General features: G+C 40.8%; 6 protein-coding genes across 6 annotated transcripts; 3 read left to right on the forward strand and 3 right to left on the reverse strand.

Moving 5' to 3' along the window:
• Positions 1-2,000: 2,000 nt before the first annotated feature.
• C8R40DRAFT_1165909 (uncharacterized protein) lies at positions 2,001-3,674 on the reverse strand (the record flags this gene model as incomplete). Its single annotated transcript, XM_046230770.1, has 6 exons — positions 2,001-2,162; positions 2,216-2,417; positions 2,468-2,951; positions 2,992-3,349; positions 3,476-3,587; positions 3,646-3,674. The coding sequence occupies 6 exons, from the start codon at positions 3,672-3,674 to the stop codon at positions 2,001-2,003; spliced, it is 1,347 nt and encodes a 448-aa protein (XP_046090753.1).
• Positions 3,675-4,553: 879 nt separating this feature from the next.
• C8R40DRAFT_1165910 (uncharacterized protein) lies at positions 4,554-5,699 on the forward strand (the record flags this gene model as incomplete). Its single annotated transcript, XM_046230771.1, has 1 exon — positions 4,554-5,699. The coding sequence occupies one exon, from the start codon at positions 4,554-4,556 to the stop codon at positions 5,697-5,699; it is 1,146 nt and encodes a 381-aa protein (XP_046090754.1).
• A 1,637-nt stretch (positions 5,700-7,336) lies between these two features.
• On the reverse strand, positions 7,337-8,622 carry C8R40DRAFT_1082747 (uncharacterized protein; the record flags this gene model as incomplete). The annotated part of the gene is given in 4 exon segments (XM_046227208.1): positions 7,337-7,655; positions 7,675-7,990; positions 8,071-8,149; positions 8,210-8,622. Coding segments are annotated over 4 exon segments (1,062 nt in total), but the record flags the coding sequence as incomplete, so codon positions are not given.
• A 2,975-nt stretch (positions 8,623-11,597) lies between these two features.
• On the forward strand, positions 11,598-12,817 carry C8R40DRAFT_1200868 (uncharacterized protein; the record flags this gene model as incomplete). The annotated part of the gene is made up of 4 exons (XM_046233120.1): positions 11,598-11,852; positions 11,921-12,125; positions 12,407-12,545; positions 12,663-12,817. The coding sequence occupies exons 1-4, from the start codon at positions 11,623-11,625 to the stop codon at positions 12,815-12,817; spliced, it is 729 nt and encodes a 242-aa protein (XP_046090756.1). The 5' UTR covers positions 11,598-11,622.
• Positions 12,818-14,155: 1,338 nt separating this feature from the next.
• C8R40DRAFT_1065892 (uncharacterized protein) lies at positions 14,156-15,999 on the reverse strand (the record flags this gene model as incomplete). Its single annotated transcript, XM_046225707.1, has 8 exons — positions 14,156-14,621; positions 14,674-14,878; positions 14,938-15,003; positions 15,055-15,225; positions 15,275-15,458; positions 15,511-15,843; positions 15,913-15,939; positions 15,994-15,999. The coding sequence occupies 8 exons, from the start codon at positions 15,997-15,999 to the stop codon at positions 14,156-14,158; spliced, it is 1,458 nt and encodes a 485-aa protein (XP_046090757.1).
• A 1,630-nt stretch (positions 16,000-17,629) lies between these two features.
• Positions 17,630-18,441, forward strand: C8R40DRAFT_1029990 (uncharacterized protein; the record flags this gene model as incomplete). Its single annotated transcript, XM_046223133.1, has 3 exons — positions 17,630-17,812; positions 17,865-18,222; positions 18,278-18,441. Coding segments are annotated over 3 exons (705 nt in total), but the record flags the coding sequence as incomplete, so codon positions are not given.
• Positions 18,442-19,156: the final 715 nt, after the last annotated feature.

Raw genomic sequence — 19,156 nt, forward strand, 5'->3', positions numbered from 1 at the left:
GGATCTGCTCTCAGACCTTAGCCGAATATCCAGGTTTTGCAGATGAAGAATACTAGCTGAATAGCACTATCTAGCACTAAAATCACTCCCAGCACTACCAAAAATTTGCTTGTTGGACACTGCTGTCAACTATTTCTGAGTTCTTAACCAAAAAATACAGTAGAACGCACTGATCTATTATGATATCAATCAGAAACAAAATCTGAACAACATTCAAACACACCAAAACTCAGCAACTTCCTCAATCCATGATCAAGGCAGCGAAATTCACGATCAAACATACCTCAATTTGGCAGCTGAGCACTGGGCCATTAGCATTTGCCGTAACCATGCACGGACTTTTGCGCGGAACATGTGTGTAACTTGCGCGGAACTTGCACGAATCACTGACCCCACAGAGTATAACTTCAAGAAATACTTTTAGAAGAGTTTACTGATATGGATTCCATTCTAACAAATCATTGAGTCCTAGTCAATATCATGAATTGTATGCAATGCCAGCTCTGGAAGCATTGCACTTTTACCTAATTTACTCTTACCTACTTTTGATGAGCAGCATTTTGCCTAGTCTCAGTAATGGGAGAATGAGATTCTTTAGGTATGTAATCCTTCCAACCTTTCAATTATTTCTCAATGACAACAAATGCTTGATCCTCAGTTATTAGACATGATGGGCAATGACTACAGGCCTTGACAATACTGTGTGATATTGAGATGTAAAAGTGGTTTCTTCATTGAGACTACCAGCCTTTTAGTCTGGTGGGAGCATGTATTGATTTCTCTGCTCAGAAGGTCTCTACAACACTGTTGAGAAGTAAGCTTGTAGTTCCTTGCAATTGTATTAAACTAGATCAAGTTAAATAGCTTCTTGACAATCTCTATGATCAACTTTGCAGATTCAATCAACATCTCTGGCAAGTGTACAAACTATGGAGATGAGGGTAACAATGGTGAATGGATGAGCCTCCAAGAATATCATCAAGTATATTCAGTGTATAGTATCCCATTTTCATGCAGGTGTTATAGACATGAAGGTCATTCCATGGTGGGGGTATTACATGTATATTGATCAGGGGACTCAGTTTCTTACTTGTGTGCCTGACTAATATCTGAAATTGACACACAGGAAGAGAGCATAAAACAATTGAACAAAAAATAAGCTGAAAATAATCAGACAGGCAAGTGAGATACATTTAGATGTAGACAGAACTGCAGTGAAGTGTTGCAGTTACTTTGCAAAAACTGTTACTGCAAAATTTCTGTCCCTCAATCTGCATGGATTTGCATGTAACTTGTGCGGATCTGCACCTGACTTGCACGGATCTGCACCTGACATGCGCGGATCTGCACCTAACTTGTGCGGATCTGCACTTAAGTTGCACGGAACTGCATATGACTTGCATGCATCCTGCATGTAACTTGCACGGATCTGCATATAACTTGTGCAGATCCTACATGTAACTTCTGTACCTAACAATCAGAGCAATGAGAGTCTCATTAAACAGACAATCCCCCTCAAACTATTGATGTGATTGTTGCTATTCAGGTACATAGCAGTATTGGCAATGACTACATAGAATATCTCACAAATACCAATTAGTAATTACTCACATGTGAAGATTATGAAGCAGATAAGCTTCAGAATATCTGCTCAATCATATCTTTGCTCTCAATTGTTGAATCATTGTTAGTAAGACACCAGAACAAAGTTAAGTATTAGATAAAATTTCAGGATAGGAGAATCAAATTGGACATATAGAGCTCCATTGTACAATATCATTGTCTGGAGCTCAAATTGTGCAGCAATATAACTATGTGGGAGGATCTTGTATACAATATTGTATATTCACAAATTGCACGGAACTGCATAAAGTTGCGCGGAACTGCGCGGAACTGTGCGGCACTGCGTAGGACTGGTGCCGCACGGGTTACGGCAAAAGTTATGTGCCCCTGAGCACTAGATCAGATACTTGTCATAATATTACAACAATACCAATATTTCACATTTTTTGATACAACATGATGAGTATATCATGAGCTGCAAAAGCACGCGCCCATGTCGTCAAGGTCACCCGATTGACGCGAGTTTTCGCAGGCCCGATGTTTATGATCAACCTTAACTTTGCAACATCATTTTCGTCATGAATAACATACGGATCATCCTGGTAGGTAACAAAGTTAGAACAATATATAAACGTTGACAAAATACACCAACCACAGTCACATCCGTATAATTACTTCGTACAACCATAAACAACTCAATCAATTGTTGCGAAGTGGCAGGGTGCACACTCATTCCAGAGTTGTTAACACAATTGAATATTTTTCGGAATTGAATCCAGAATGAGCTTTCCGTTATGGGTCGTTGATGCGAATCTCGAATAATTGTTTGAATCAACATTATCGCTAGTTCACTCCTGATAATGATATAAGAATATAGTGTTCGATTAGTGTAGATTATTCATACCTGACTGCACCTATTCTGATAAGATCACGGATGGCCGCAAGTTGTGTTCTTATTTGAGCAAGATTCTGGGGTGCAAAAACACAATCCACAGCTATACCCGATATACTAAGCACAGAAACTTTGATGGTGTTGAATCTGGTTGTGTAGCCCATTACCCAACTATTTACTTCCAAGAAGTCAATGTCGGATGTCGTAGTGCTACATTGATGAAATGGTACACGACAACAGTGTCTGTCACCAACGTATCTCGGCACGAGAGCAGATAGTGAAGAAGACGGATCACAAACGAGCCTAAAATCTGGATAATGTATAACGTTGAATCCACGATTTTTGTACTTCTGTATCGGATACATTTCACGGGCATTTAAAGGTGCTTGAATGTCGATCAACATTGTCGTTTTTTCTTCCAAGGTAAGTTTAGAAAAAAGACAATACGCAGCACGATGCGTGAAGACGTTCATTACACAGGCTGAACTTTGATTAGCTTAGATGCAGATCGGGAATGAATAACATGGTTCACGAACTGGAATGGAACGAAAAGATAGACTCCAAAGGTGCCCCACCAGTAGCAATGAGCTGAATTTTGGAAGAGCTTCGCATAAAATTCCAGATATTAACCACCGTATTAAACTTGTATTCATCTGTATCCGCGTCTTCTGGGGTTTCACTTGCTGTTTCTTTATTATATGTCTCGGAGAAGGAGCTATCAAAATCGATAGCCTGACCTTCTTTGGGTCGATATGAATATCCATGAGATATCAACCAATCGCCAGCAATTTTGCAGTGCTGAATATTGCAAAATGTATCCAAATCTCCGTTGTAAATTTCTCGATTGAAAAATTCAAGAACAGTCGAACCAGATACCAATAGTCCAACTGAACTCTAACCAGCAAAAATGAATATCATTTATTGAATTGAAAACTATCATGGTCTTGCCTGCAAAATTTGAAACTCTGCAATTTCTTCGATGTTGAAAAAGTTTCGGTAAGCATGTTGGATGCTAAATACTCTTTCCTTGTACTTCCTAACATCCATGCGTGTTTGTTTACAAGTTTTGCCAAATGAAAGAAGATCTGGTAAGGGTAACAAGTCCAGTATGGCTTCCGACGTCTCTAACGGGCTGAAGAAACATCATTGCATGATACAACGAAAGAAAAGAGAATTATTTGCAAACGTACAGTGGGTGTTTGAAAGTTGTCTGAGACATCGGTGAAATAGATGGTTTGTTTGTGCAGCAAATTGAAGTGGAAATCAACATCTACTGGATATCACTAATTCGTCTTTCGCTCTTCCTTAAAAATAAGAATCATTTGCCTGTTCACAGCAAAGCTTAAATGTCTAATCATAACCTGTAACGTCCGTTGTGATACCGTTCTTATCCTATACACAGGTAGGTAGGTTAACTGACATGAATCCCGTTGAGGAACAGCCGGGCGCCGTACTATACACACTACGCTTAGATCCGTACTACCTTCCTCATATGCGTGTTTAGTATGAATCCGAAGAGACCCATACAGGTTTCTCTCGGCTTTACCCAGTCAATAATAATTCAATCGATGATATACCCTAAATCCCATTTTGAAAAAGGCATTTGCCGACCTACAATCTCTCAAATTCTCAATTAAACTGTCTAATTCCCATTTCCAGTCATCATCAGTTAATGCGTTTGACTGATATGGCATGCGTTGCATGTTATTGGATATCCTTCCTACATACAGCCTATGGGTGTCAGTGATCAATTTGGGATGTGTGTCTGACAAATTTCATAATTCCTTTTACAGTCTGCATCGGTGCATTGTGGATGTTTGACCATTAAGTTTCATTCACAAGCTGTCTGACAATATGATTCTACTACTCAGGATTGTAGTGCATGATGTTAGATATACTAACTATGCTTCTCTTATATGTTTCCCTGTTCTGATTCTTTTCCCTTTCACTCATCATTTTCAGATGACAGATAACTGTTTTGAGAATCTGTGTTACTAATATCTAATTCAATCTATTTCAAGCAATGTTGGTTTCTTTCTGATCGGCTTCAAATATGGTATATGTATCGCAGTACCACGTCCGGTTGTACTAACCACCCATGGTGCTTATTGATCTGCTCAATCACAACAACACATCGCTCGACTTTAACTGTATACTCTACCGATTACCCGTGGACATATGGTGGTATATGTTCACGATCTATGACCTTGACTTACGTCCATTAGTCTTGGTTTGCAAATTGATGCGAAAAATAGTAGGCAACTTGGTGTTCCGATCTGTGTACTTCCCTCGTCCAAATAAACTACGTCTCGCAAAAAGGACATGGGATTCGTCGAAACGGAACGTTACTGCCGACATATTGTTTATGCAGATCGGTAAACCACATCAATCCGATACCGCTTTGGATAACGTCCATTTTCGACACAGAAAAAGATGGATTGCATCCTGGAGAACAGCATCTGGGTTGTTTTCCACTTTCCATCGTTTGACAGAAATCGTATTAGCGGGAGCCGTCCTACCGAGTGACTTTGGCCAAGGCCTTTCCCTGCTAATACATCTGCGCAATTTGGAAATCAAACGCTGCTGTTGTGAAGGTGTTGCTCACTTCAGTGATGTGAACCTTCCTCTCAAAAGATTGCGTCTAGACATGATATGTTGGCACCACCAAAATCAAGACTTGGACATAATTTGTTCATGTGAAAAACTCGTATCGTTGTCTGTTGCATGGCATAATACAACCAGCAACGAATGGGTTTGGATGGACAAAAACTTACCGACAACTGTGGAAGAATTATCGCTGTCTGCTTCTCAATCATTCTGGTCAAATACATCACCATTGGATTCAAACACCATGAGCTGTTTATTCACTTTCTTGCAACAATTTCCCAATCTCAGAATTCTTACGCTGCCTAAGGGCATGGGTTGCATGATGCGCAACTCTGACAAACAATGCTCATTTGGCTATAATATCGAGCACTACTGTGGACCTATTAGGTTTCTCCGATATATTGCATCAAAATCAACCCTTCTCATGAATATACACCTTGTCAACCATTGTTTCTACACCATACGGGTAGATGAAGATCTACCTAATGACTTGGTTGTAGAAAACTTTCATCTCGATATAACCATTTGGGACAACGAGAGTATAGAGATCCTCATGAAGAGAATATCCTCTGTGAAGAGACTATCTTTAAAATGGGATTGGTTACCGAGAAATATTGTCAGTGTAATACCAGCTTAATATAAACTGAACACTAATGATCTTACAGAACACGATGTATGATCCAGTCCTGAAGAACTGTACGCATCTACGGCAATTGTACCAACTTATTCTGTCACCGGCTATTTCGATTGAACGAGAAGTGTTAGTGCGATTTCGAAATGAGTGCCCTACTCTTACTTCTGTACATGTCGGATGTGAACGATGGATCTTTGCAGAGGACTGGACACTTCAACTTTCATCTAGCTGAATCATTTCAAGGAAAATCTATACATTGTCACAAAATATTGTGTCTTGTCTGTACTACCAGTGTACCACCTTTGTCACTTACTATGTTATCATCACCGAAAATTCCAGTTCGTTGCACCTCTGACATTGACTGTATTCAACTTGAAATACTCAACTCTAAATTCATCTTTGCAGTCAACATCCATAAAACTCTTCATCTGTGCAGAACTTGACACCATTCTCATAATCATTCAGAAAATTACTTACTGGCTCCAAATTATTTCAGAATCTACCTATACAACTCAATTTATTGTATTTAAAGCAGTGGGAATCTGCAATGTGAACAAGTTTGTATCCATGGTGACCTTATGAAAACAATTCCATGTTAGATTGGATTTCATATCATAACCATTATATTCACTGATATACATGGCCATTCCATAATATATCACTTTGCAAAATAAGACATTTCCTTGTTTCTGTTCTCTAATATCTGGAATTTAGATTTTGTACTACTGGTGATACCACACTGGGTGTCATAGCTCGAAAGTCGACAACGATCGTGAAACAACTTCAAGAATTTCATGTGCTGGCGACTTTAATGCAGCCTACAGTGTACAAAATGTTGGAGCTCAACTGTTCCTTTGGCACATCATTTGACATTATCTAAGTCTTGTACCATAAAGCTGCACAATCAACGACCATGGGATCAAACTGCATGGAGCGTCGTCCAAGACTCCAAGCCGAAGATGCTCTGAATCCCGAAAGAAATAAAGAACTAAGTTGTGATTCATGAATGCCGAATAAGACGAAATTTGCTTTCATCACGACGACAGCCTCCTGAACAATACAGCTCAATTGTCCATGAGATCTAGAACGACATGTACACATCGTTCGATAGCGACAATAATTTTGATAGCAGTCTGGCCGATAGTTTCCATGCTGTTCCAAATGAAATCCACGTCAACCTCAGATACACACCTGCACGAAAGAAGAAAGAAAAATATTGAGTTTGAAGTAGTAAGCTGATTTTACGCAATACCACCCATCAGACTTCCAAAAGCAAGAAAAGGAACGTCACCAATGGCGGGGCCATCTTGCGCACAAACTGTTTGAGGGAGTATTCTCTTCGGACGCCCCGCATACGAACCACGCTAACCTAATCAAAATAGTCACAAAGAGAGTCACCAGAACATTGAAAAGATACACTAACCTTTACAGCAACAAGCACAACACTACCGTTCACATGCTGCAGTGAAAGAACCACACGTTCACAAATGTGTCCGCTTTCCTTCTCGTCCTCGGCAACATATCAAATCAACGCGTTCAAGATAACAACCCGACCTCACTCTGGGCATTCTCCTATCGCGATTAGAAGCTTCGTGAGAAAAGGCTACAGTTCGTGCAATTGTGTATTGATTGCCATTAACCACCGAGAACATTCGTACATACATAAAAGGCTCGAAACTCAGCGCACCACATATCCATCCATTATTTAATACCTCAAATGTGCGGCATGATACTCTTCCTCGACCTCATCCTCGTCAGACCATCTATCAGGAGTCTCAGGAGTCTCCGAGTCATCGTCGGTATCGGAGCGCGTTGTGTGCGAATGATAAGACGAAGAAGGCAAAGGCGATGGAGGCAAATGTACTAGGCGAGGAGAAAACACCGATAGACGAGGGAAGTATGCCCGTTCGAAGTGCTCCTTTTCCGAATACTCGCTGTTTGGTTTACCGCGAGGACTGACTGCGTGAGGCAAAAGGACTATGAGGGGCACCAGGGGAGACCTGATGTTCCGGTACTTCCTCGCGGTGATAGTCACTAATGTAAGCATCGTCGTACAGATCATCCATTGGACCTGGCGAAAAAATTTCAATCTGGGGACAAGGCGAGGTCGGAGGCTTGGGTGTTCTAGGAGCCACAGTCATATTATCTTCGAGGACAGCTGCAGTGATCCAGTCAGGCTGAATGGTAGGGGCAGCAGCTTCGCGAGGCTCTTGAATCATGGAAGGATCATTCAGATTGAATGGGTTAAGAACATTAGTGAAAATGATTCGCGAGGGTGAGATTGCGAGGCTAACCTTGATGATGGACTCGAATTTGACGCTAGAAATTTGAAATTGAAGCAATGAAACTTGGAAAATATCAGGATCACGCTCACATTGGCAGCCAGATTCTGCGTTTTCCCTATTAAAATCCTCCAATTCTCAGGATCACCCTCCTCCATCGCAATTACATGACTGCGGGCAGTAAATCCACCAACCAGACCAAGGTCGGTCATGCAAAGCAGTCATTGGAACCTCTGCAACCCAACAGATGCTATGTGAAGACCTTGCTGACGCAAAACATCTACCATGTGCGGATACGCTGCAAAGACGACAACGGTAAGGATGAAAGATACCAGCCAAATTATTGTCATGATATAACCAACAAAGACGACCATCGGAAAATACGTTGGTTCCTCAATTCTACGCTCCATTCGGGAGAGAACATATACACCGGTGAAATACAGCAGCGTGAAAAGGCATAATGCGGGTGTCAACCAGAGTGAAAAATATCCGAGGTCAAGGAGCGAGAAGATTAGGAGCAGAAATGAGATGAAGATGGATGAGACTATGATATAGAGCAGTGATCTCGGGATAGTAATTTCGTCCTGCTTAACCGGATGACGGAAAGCAGCAGAAATCGAGAAAGACGATAAGGCAGGATTCTGCACTCCCACCGCAATTTGATGTGCAATGAAGCAAGTGGGCGGCTCGAAAGGAAAATGGGTAATTTCAAGAGTGACCAGCACCAGAGAAATTGTTGAGAAAGTTTCTCTTCGTTGGGAGTGACCAGTGATGGCTAGGAAGTTGCTGCAATGTGAATATTCGTTAAAACAACTACCGTATTGGTTAGTACCTGATCACCAAGTTAATCTGCGAGTAGTCTAGTCACGAGGGATTTGAAAGACGTGCCATTAAGCTACTGTCTGCAACTGTCTCATATAACTGCTCTAAGAATCCAACTGCGACTTCAAACTGGTGCGAATGGAGTTGAAGGGATGGATAATTGTATGGATTCCACTAACTCAGGATCGATTTTTGAAGAGCCTAGTCCGTTCTATTGTGAGCCAGTAAATCCCGAGTCTCCAGCCACACAATGTGTCGGAGAAGGCTATGGTGCGCGCACAATATATTCCTTTTTCTTTCGAGTAACAGCCGAAGGATGCTTAGCAGGAAGCGAAGGATGAGCTAACGGGAGAGTAGAAGCGGGTGTTGTAGGACGAGATAAGGAGTCCTGCGATGCAAGCCTGGCTGAGGATTTCTTTTCTTGACGTCGGAAAGACGGACGAGCCTCAGTTTGAAGCCGCATCTGCCGAGTTGTTACACCAACTCGCTTCCGTTGGCTTGAAACGATGCTAGGACAGTGGGTTGTAGATTAGTTCTCGAACCCCGAGCCGCTGAACGAGGTAAACCTGATGGGAAAATCAGCATTTGACAATGATACCTACATCGAAAAACGAACCCTCCGCCTCATCGCCTCTCTTACTGAAAATAACACTCCTCTGTTGTCTGTATGGTATATTTCCCGATCTTTTGTTACATTTGAGGAGAAGTGAAAAAATGATGCGATCCTACAGCGTGGTCAAATATTCTTTGCTGAAACAATGCTTTTCGTCACCGCATTCGTGAAGTTTCATCCAGTTGTGGTCGCTACAAGTTACAATGCGAAGGAATGCCATGCAATACTTGGTGGTAACGTGTCTAAATTATGATGGCAGATTTCACGGAAAGTTCCGGAGTTTGAATTGATGATTTGTCAAGCATCCGACGTCGAACCTCAAGCAAGCAAGTTTGTGCAGTGTCTCAGGGAAAATGGGTCTAATATTGCAACAACTGCCTCTAAACGTGCTCTATAACTCCCCCATTGACATGGATGTACTTGAGCTTCTACTCTCAAGGGGACTTTCTGCTTTGATATTTACTATAAGTAGTTACCCATAAAAATAAAAATATTAAACTTATTCAAAAAACTACGGATCTGGTAGTACTTATAGTAATATATCTGCAATCTACATCAGCACTTACAATGTAAAAATCAATGCTGAATGAATTCTCAGTTGGTGTAATATATAACTGAAGTTAAATTAATTGTACAATGACAAACTAATCAAAAGAGAGAGCTTATATGCTGCAAGATGGTGGATGCAATTCAATGAAATTTTGAGTCCTTGAGCACGGAGGCTGGAGGATTGGATCATCTGCAAAACCTGTATTTTCGGCTAAGGCTCCGAAAGCAGTTGAGAGCACTTCCCAGCAGTGAAAGCACTCAAAGCATCACTCAAACAAATAATGTATATTTTGAAGTTAGACATAGTACTCTACATTCAGCCATTCAATTCAATGCAAGCTGTAGGAAGTATAGATAGGATATAGTATACAATGCATCTGCAACACCTGGAAAATTAGCTAATAACCAAAAACAATTCGGAGTACTACTGTCCAGTTGCAAAACACTCAAAGCAATTCAAAGAAAACCTTATCTAAGAGCTCTAGCTGCTGGGGAGCACTTTTGGCTGCTTTCAGGCAATTATCTGAACCTACAACTTTTGCAGATGTGACAAATAACTTTGATAAACAGCTTTGACTCCCTGTCTTGTCATAGAGCAGGTAACTTTTAAGCCTGCTTATTTGCTTCACTATTCAACCTTGACCAACTGGAAATTGACATCTTTCCAATATAAATAGTAGGAATATCCAAATTTGAATGTGTTAATGTTAAGCATGGTCTAAATGCAGTCTCCTGCATTGTCACCTCCTAGTATTCTATCCTCTAAAACCTGGGAAGTGCAATGAATAAAAATTGCCCTGGTGGCATTACAAACTCCAACAGTTGCATCTGCAAAAGCTGAATTTATGGCTAAGATTTGAAAGCATCTGACATTGCTTGCCAGCAATGAAAGCACATCTTCAAAAATTGTATATTTGGCTAATCATCCCAGAGCAGCTTAGAGCACTTCCCAGTAGCCAAAGCACCCAGAGCAAGTTAAAAATCTTGCTTCTGCTACTTCTAATGCTGGAGAGTGCTCTCCAGCTAGCACCCTTGCTCTGGCAAACATACAGATTTTGCAGATGCATCCCCAGCAGTCTGATGAAAAAATTGCTGGGAATGCTTTTGCTATTGGGTGCTGTTCTGAGGCTTTTAGCCAAGAATCTAGCTCAATAATGCTCCAATATTCAGCTCAATGTAATGGGAGATGTAAAGCCCAGAGCCATTCAGATATTCAACACCAGTAGGATTATAGGATACTGAAAGAAATTCTCCATCAGCATTCTCATTCATTATAACTTTGTCAGAGCCATGGTGGGTGTGAATATCTCCAGAAATAGTGTTAGTGTTAAGGTATGCAAATATGATTGATCTACTGTATTACTTCTGGGATAAAGAATAGTTCTTTGCAGGAATCAATTATTAGAATAATCAAGCAAAAAATGACCTACATAGAAGCAGTTAGACATCTCTGAAATGAGGACAGAGAATGAGAGCTGCAAGGGAATATATCTGAAGGGAAAATATTATGAACAGCTTAAGTATTCAGTTCAGTGTTCAATATGCCAAAGCTGCCTCACATTCATACAGAGCAGACTTCTGAGCCCTCCGCGCAAAAATTCACAGCCGCTTTGCGGCGATAATGCTTAGTCACTAGCGCACGCATAGCAGAAAAGGCAGCATGCCCCGGGGTATCGAAAAAGGTAATGGATTTGAGGCCGTTGTCGTTACCGCTGGAACGTACTGGGACAGAAAAGGCTCCTATATGTTGAGTGATACCACCGGCTTCGCTTTGCGCAGCTGCGCTACAGAGGTGGATTGTAGAGTGTCGAGCAACGTAGTCTTTCCGTGGTCGACGTGGCCCATCATCGCCACGACAGGAGGGCGCAAACGGAGGGTGCTAGGATCTGGGTGTGGGGGCCTATTGCATAATCACTTTTCAGCTTTCGAAATGGTCAAAACATGAATGACTGATAAAGGGTAGATATCGAAAGCCATTTCGTCGTTAACAACGGGATTTTTACCAAACTTCAGCAAGAAGAACGGCATAATCTGATGTCAGGAATGGGGAAACATGTTAAATGCGAATCAAAGGCCAGCAAGGAGGTAGCGCACCATGGTCATACGAAGTTTCTTCCCCCATTCCTGACTGTTCCATCTTACGTTGCAACCGCGCTGAACTTAGTGAGATGGTGAAATAAAGAGATTGGACGAAAGACTCACCTAGCCTCACGTTCAACAACTGAGCTAAGTGGCCTACTGAGACTAGTGACGGGATGTAAACGTCCACAGATACTTTTTTCTCGACAAAAACTTTGTTCTTCCGAATATTTTATTTTCGTAGTCGGAAAGCGCGGTAATCCTTTTGAGTGTCATTTATGTATTCCCACATGGCTCTCATTTTCTGAATCAAAGATCCACGCCTTTCAGGTTTCGGACCAAAATGAGATTTGCCAGTTTTCCAGCCAGAGTCCAACGAGTCGACATACGATTCCCATACATCTGAGGAAGTAGAACTTGACGAACTGGAGTTCATACCGGATTCTTTGATTGAGGGATGTCTGTTTGAGAAAGTCTGGCGGTGCTTCGTGGAGATGGGGTTCAGTGAGTTCTGACCATCATGTTCCCTTTGGTGTTCTAAGTTTCGTGAACGACTATCACGCAATGGAATTGTATGGGGGGCCTGTTCTCTGTCCAACATGACCTGTTTCCGGAATACAGGAGCGGATTTTGCAGTAGGGTCTCCGGAAACGTGCACAGGTGTAGATGTAGGGGTGGAACTTGTCCGAGAAGTAGGAAGTACCCTTGACCATCTACGTGCAGGAAGGGCCTTCCGTCGAGGAGGTTTCAACGGCTCCGCCTTGAATAGTTCGTGAGCTATCACCATCTGAGCGAGAAAATGACGAGGTTACTTGGGAGTGATTGAAAGTAACAGGCTTTTGAAGTCTCCATTTGCTCATGTCTGGCTTTGGCGGTTGTGAGCTTTGAAGAGAGCTATCTGTGAAAGACTTACCGAAGGTTTCGCCGCCGTGGATGCTAACCTATATTTCTGGAAACATTGACGACAAATGAATGGAACCAAGGATGAACTCTGACTGCATTAACTATTTGCTAACATCCCAATACTTTATCAACTCTCAGTACAAGAACATAACACAACTACAGTTGTTTTAGTATTGATTGAGTTTATCAACTCCTCAGATTACAAATACAGAATCCTAGCATAACTACCAAATGACGAACTCCAGTACAAGTCAACAAAGAGCCTATACCATAATAATGAGCCTGAATCCGAGCTAACGACATTGTGTGCACTAGTGCTTCCTTAACAATCTCTAAAACATTATTGTTGCCTTGAGTTCGAATTGAGTCAAAGGGTGTTCAATCAAAGTAATGACTATAGGACCTTGCCAGTATAATTCATATCCTATCCTATGCTATGCTCCCTAAGTTTGTGACCAAGCCCTGTAATAGGAATCATCCAAAAATCAAAATTTCCTTGACAAAAATTTGCTAGTATCCCTTATAGAGAGAGACATTACCAGTTTATGTACAGACATGGTCAGAATCTATGTCAATCAATTCTTCCTGCTATGAAACATACTCGAAGGGGAAATGACAATCACCTCTCGAATAACTACTGCAATAACATTGTCAGATGTAACACATCTCTCCTCCCAAACAAAGCAAAAGTACTGGCTCAAAAGTGCTCTCCAGCATCAAAAACACCGAAAGCAACATCTTCAACCGATGATCAGCTGAGCATACATGTCTTCCAGATGCTCATGGAAACAGATCCATTGCCACACATTCCAACTCTAACAAAAAATTGCCTACAACCTCTCCACCTCTTTTTTTACATCACAAAAGAAATCAAGAACTACTACACGGATCATAACAATTCTATGACAGTCAATCTACACTCTACTTCCGGCTCCGTTCACACTACAAATATATCAAATTCGTAAACTCATCAATCCATTCTGAACAGCTTAACACCATGCTTGGAGTCAATGTAATTTCACTGCATTCCAACCTATATAAACTGTATACATGACATTTGTGTATTTTCTATCAAACAAATTCAGCTCCAAATACTGTCACATAACAATCCATCCAAACACAGATCTGAACATATTACTGTTACAAAGCAAAACCTGACCTACACCTTTCTTTCAACAAAACTTCATGAAGATCCTTTCACTCTTCATCATTCAATTCAAATCAACAAACATTTCTCCAATGTTTTCATCTTCTTGACCATCCATATCAACTACTCCTTTCTTCAACTCAAGACGTTTTGATTTCCTCAGACTACCACTAGGCAATGAAACCGCACCTCGTTTAGCCAGCGACGTTGTAGAAGAATTCTTCGTCCCTCTAACACGCAATTCTTCCAAACGCTTCTTTTTTGTATCAGCTAGAGACTTTGCTTTTGCCATAGCCTGTTCTAAACGAAGGACTTCTTCTTGTCGAGACAACTCTCGAGCTTCCTCTGCTAATCGATTTTCTTCAGCAATACGATCGATATCATCCGCCCGTTTGACCGCCTCGGTATGAAATAAAAGACGCATATCATCTTCATCTTCTGGCAACACGCGAAGTTTGTGGATAATGTTCGAACAAATACGATTTGGTTTGTTCACTGCTTTCCCATTACTTCCCTTAGTAATATCCCAACTAAAGTAATTGTCAAAACAAGTATTAGTCTAATATGTTTGATTCCACTCACAGATGAAAATTAAATTCAACTGAAACAATGCGGCCACATGTGAGAACGTGATCATAATCCATGGGATGCACCAATGCCCCTTGTGAATCGTACACATCAGGTATGTGCATGCGAACAGAGGATAGATTGTGTCTTTCTGCAAGAGACCTAATAACTCCTTCCGAATCCGGCCAATGACCCAACAACCGATCCTTTATGTCCACTTCTGTAAACAGATAAAATAAAATGAAAATGATCATCATTGAATCAACACAAACCACATACCACTAACATCCTTGTCAGTGATCAGTGCTTTTAGATTCTTTTCTTTTTCAGATGATTTCAACTTTCCTATTATACACATAAAAAACAAATTAGTCATAAAATAAATAAGTCACCAACTTGGATCTGGTAATTGTCCACGGATATTCATCATGGCAGTTGACTGTCTAGTCCTCCGTCCAGGAACATTTTGAAATATATTTGTGGTTTTTGCGCGCAAGCCATAGTGACCAAAATCATGCAGATCGACAAATGTACTCATGCTGATACTTTGCTGAGGATATAACTTCTCTATAACAACTGTCAATATGATGCTCATAATTACTACACAGGTCCTTACCATCAATAGTCTTCACCGAGTCGAGGTACTGCATAGTAGCTTCTTGCAGGACATTCAACAATTTTTGAAACCGAGAACTATGCACAGTGTATATGTTTGCGATTTCATCCGAGAATTCTGCAGATGAAGACACCTCATTGAAAAACAAACGAGCAGAAGCTCTTCGAAGTGAATCCAGATTGATCTGAAGTAAAGAGATCAATATGCTTTCATTGGTTGCTAAATGTATGACATACCTCTTGATTATACACATTCATGTCAAGATATTCACCACATTTCAAATCATCTGGGTATGGACTAATCTGAGCTACTACAGCAACAGATATAACCTCTCTTCCAGAATCGACAAGCCACAAACCACCATGATCGGACAAAGATGGAACGCGCTGCATTGACATAGTCGAAACATTCGGAATAGATTTTTCGGAAAACACGTCGTTTAAAAAATGCATGACCATGTCAAGTGGCTTTAACACTTCCAGGTTTCCGGCAATTAATTGTTCCACTTGATCATACAATGTTGAACGGCTATGAAAATCCAGAGATGTGAAGCTGCGCAAATCTGATGACTGAATCATGCCTCAAAAATATCAGCAAAAACCATACACAGTTAACAAACACAAACATCATTCACTCACATTAACCGAGTCTCCGTGTGAAATGTCCTATTAAAAACGTAACTCCATTTGATTACAACCGTCACACAGTCTACTACTCACCGACATTATGTTAATAAGTTGGCAAACAAGCAAGAGACAAAACACTTGCAAGTAGAACCTCAACTTATATACCAACAAACATCGCTATTGTCCGTATCTACCATTACATATTCCAACAAATTTTACTCACCGCTAAAACCCGACGAAACAAGCACCAAAGAGCACCATGTCAAGTGATTACCGACACATCGACAAAGATGTATAGATTCGAACCAGTCTCGCACTCCAATCTGACAATCAATCTAAACCAATTCATTCATCACTGAATGACCGCAGCAACAGATTCAGATCTTATTTGACGGCAATAGCAATAACCTTTCTCTATTAATTGACTTTCCTCCTGCTGAAGTCTTCATTCAGAATATATACCTACTTTGTCTAGTCTAAATCAACGGGCACTAAATACAACGACCCACTTTGTCTATGTATTTATTCCATCAAATTCAAGTCCCTCGCCTACTCTCCATAACATCATTCCCTTGTATCGCATTTCATCATCAGAATGATCACCACTATCCAGATAACCCTTCCTCAATTATCTTTCTCACCTCAAGATATTCAACAGCAAATCATCCAGTGAAACTCTGAATCCGCCTGACATTAAAATCATGACCTCCTCTACCACAACACCCTTTTATGATATTTTCTTTGAGAGACTGACACAATGCCTGGAACCTTTGGATCCCCCCTTGCGCCCCACTTATGCCTACGACGAATTTTTTGCTGTTATAGTATCAGTACCACCATCATTGTCGTCATCGGGCAAAATGATACCATAATTCAAATACCTTCCTCAGCCCCTTGATAACCTGTAACGTACGTCTGCAAAACTCACGGATACGTTATCAGAAACCCTCTTCATCTCTACTTGCCCTACTGTACTATCCCCCCATCTGGACAATTTCTTAAATTCTCTCATTCGCTGTACCTCGCATTCTACTATTGAAAACAGTTATTGCTGTCATGTATGTCGCATGTCCTATGATCTTGTACCTCAATGGGGCCATATGTCGATTAACCCTACCTACTTAATTGGAATTGTGATATCGAAATCAAACGTCTAACTGAGAGCAACAACAACCGGAATAACACAAATACAGACATTGAAATCGTGCGCCCGGACTGACCACCATCCTATCTCATCCATGAACAAATGACTAATTAAGCATGCCTGAAACCTACGTTAGCTACAATTGGACATCGTACACCGACGTTTTCCTAACTCTGCAAGATAAGGCTAATGAGCTTTTTCCCACACCATTCACACATCACATACATGACTCAATACAACAAGAAATAGTACTACGTCATACGATGTGACACACACTTTCTGTGGGTTTGAACTCTTGCTCGTCGACGTGCCCTGAACGCTTTAGGCTGATGATACGATGATAGCTATTACTCATTAAAGATTTCGGACTACACTACCTCTCTATCTCCTATATCATTCATACAATACATGACTACGTGACATTCACTGCATGAACTGATCACCACTTAAATGAGTATAATACTCAAAGACAACGAACAACCCATCACCTACCTCATTCATGTCGACCAAAACTTTTAACCACTCATTGTACGTATCCAAAACCTTCAATTTCTCGGATACTGTACCTAACAATATTCATTCAGACCTTTAGAAACATCGGAGGCTATAATGGACTGCCTCCCTGTGTCAGATCTTCTTACACTCAGTAAATCATGTAAACAAACACGAATCGACGTCACAAACTACAAGAAACGAGTTTTTAGTATCAAACATGCCTATCGTAACTTTTTCAACATGGAAGAGATTGCACAATTCCAAAAATTGCAGGTATAATCATAACATACATCCACTTCATGACGGATATTAAATTTCTTCTCAGAGTTCGATTGGGTTATTAGTGTCTGGCTCAATTGTTCTCGAATTTTTCAATCGAGAAAGTTACAATGGAGACCTCGATGCATTCTGTAACATTCGTTACTGTACAATTGCTGGAGAATGGCTAATTTCTCGCGGCTACTCATTCCAACCCAAAGAAAATCAACCTCTCGATTTCAACGACTCCTTCACTCAAATATCCAGCAACAATCAAACACGACTAACCACGACCGACGAAGATTCAGAAAATTATAACTTCAACACAGTTGCTGGAGTTTGGGATTTCATGCGAAACACTTCCAAAATCCAGCTTATTGCTACATGTGGTGCACCTTTAGAATGTATCTTCTGCTTCCATTCAAGTTTGTCAACTAAGTTATTTATCACTGACCTACACATCTACTCACAAACTCCTAGCTTGTGTAATGAATGTGTTCACACATCAGGCAGCATATTGCTTCTTTTCCAAGCTTACTCTAGAAGACAAGACAACAATGCTGATTGACCTTCAAGCCCCACTGACGGAACGACAAATGTATCCTATACGGAAATACGAGCATCGTGGATTTAGTATCATGCATAAGCCTTCATTTAGGCTAATTTGCGATCCATCATCCTCCTTATCTGTTCTAACTCCAAGATACATAGGCGACAAACATTGTTGTCGTGTGCCGTTTCATCAATACGACAGTGATGCAACTGGTATAGATTTTTTGGAGTTCAATAGTTGGGCCATGGCTTACACACCCAATGTCAATACAATCAACATTGCTGTGCTTGATATACCAGGAGCAGTCGTTGATTGTGTACTTGGTCCCAAAAATTTTGCACAAGTCAGAACACAACTTACTGCCATTGAAAGCCTTATCAAGACGGGTGCACTTCGGTACGTATAAATTTCTACGATGAAAAACAACATCATTTGATTTGATGATTAGAACTGATGTAGCCATAATGGCAATTCAAACAATCCTTCGAGATTCAAATCAACAACCAATCCATGAAAGCTCATTCTGGATTGAATTTCAAAAAATATTCAACTACATAAACAATTCTGGACTGGACGTATACCCTGCTACTGCTCAGCAATTGATAGAGTTGTTTACTGTTCTCCGACGCAACTTCGCGACAGTAACTGTGGTTAGTATCTGTCACAACTATTTGCATTTCATCTTGACAATATCAACACGTATTAGGATGATCCCTTCATCAGCCGTGATGCAGATAATGTTACAAGTTTAACATTGATAATGAATATTGGACCTGCAAAAACCCGTATCAATCGGGCAAGGTTGA

The sequence above is a fragment of the Lentinula edodes genome, assembly GCF_021015755.1.
Source record: "Lentinula edodes strain Le(Bin) 0899 ss11 chromosome Unknown C8R40scaffold_3, whole genome shotgun sequence".
In the NCBI taxonomy this organism is placed as follows: domain Eukaryota; kingdom Fungi; phylum Basidiomycota; class Agaricomycetes; order Agaricales; family Omphalotaceae; genus Lentinula; species Lentinula edodes.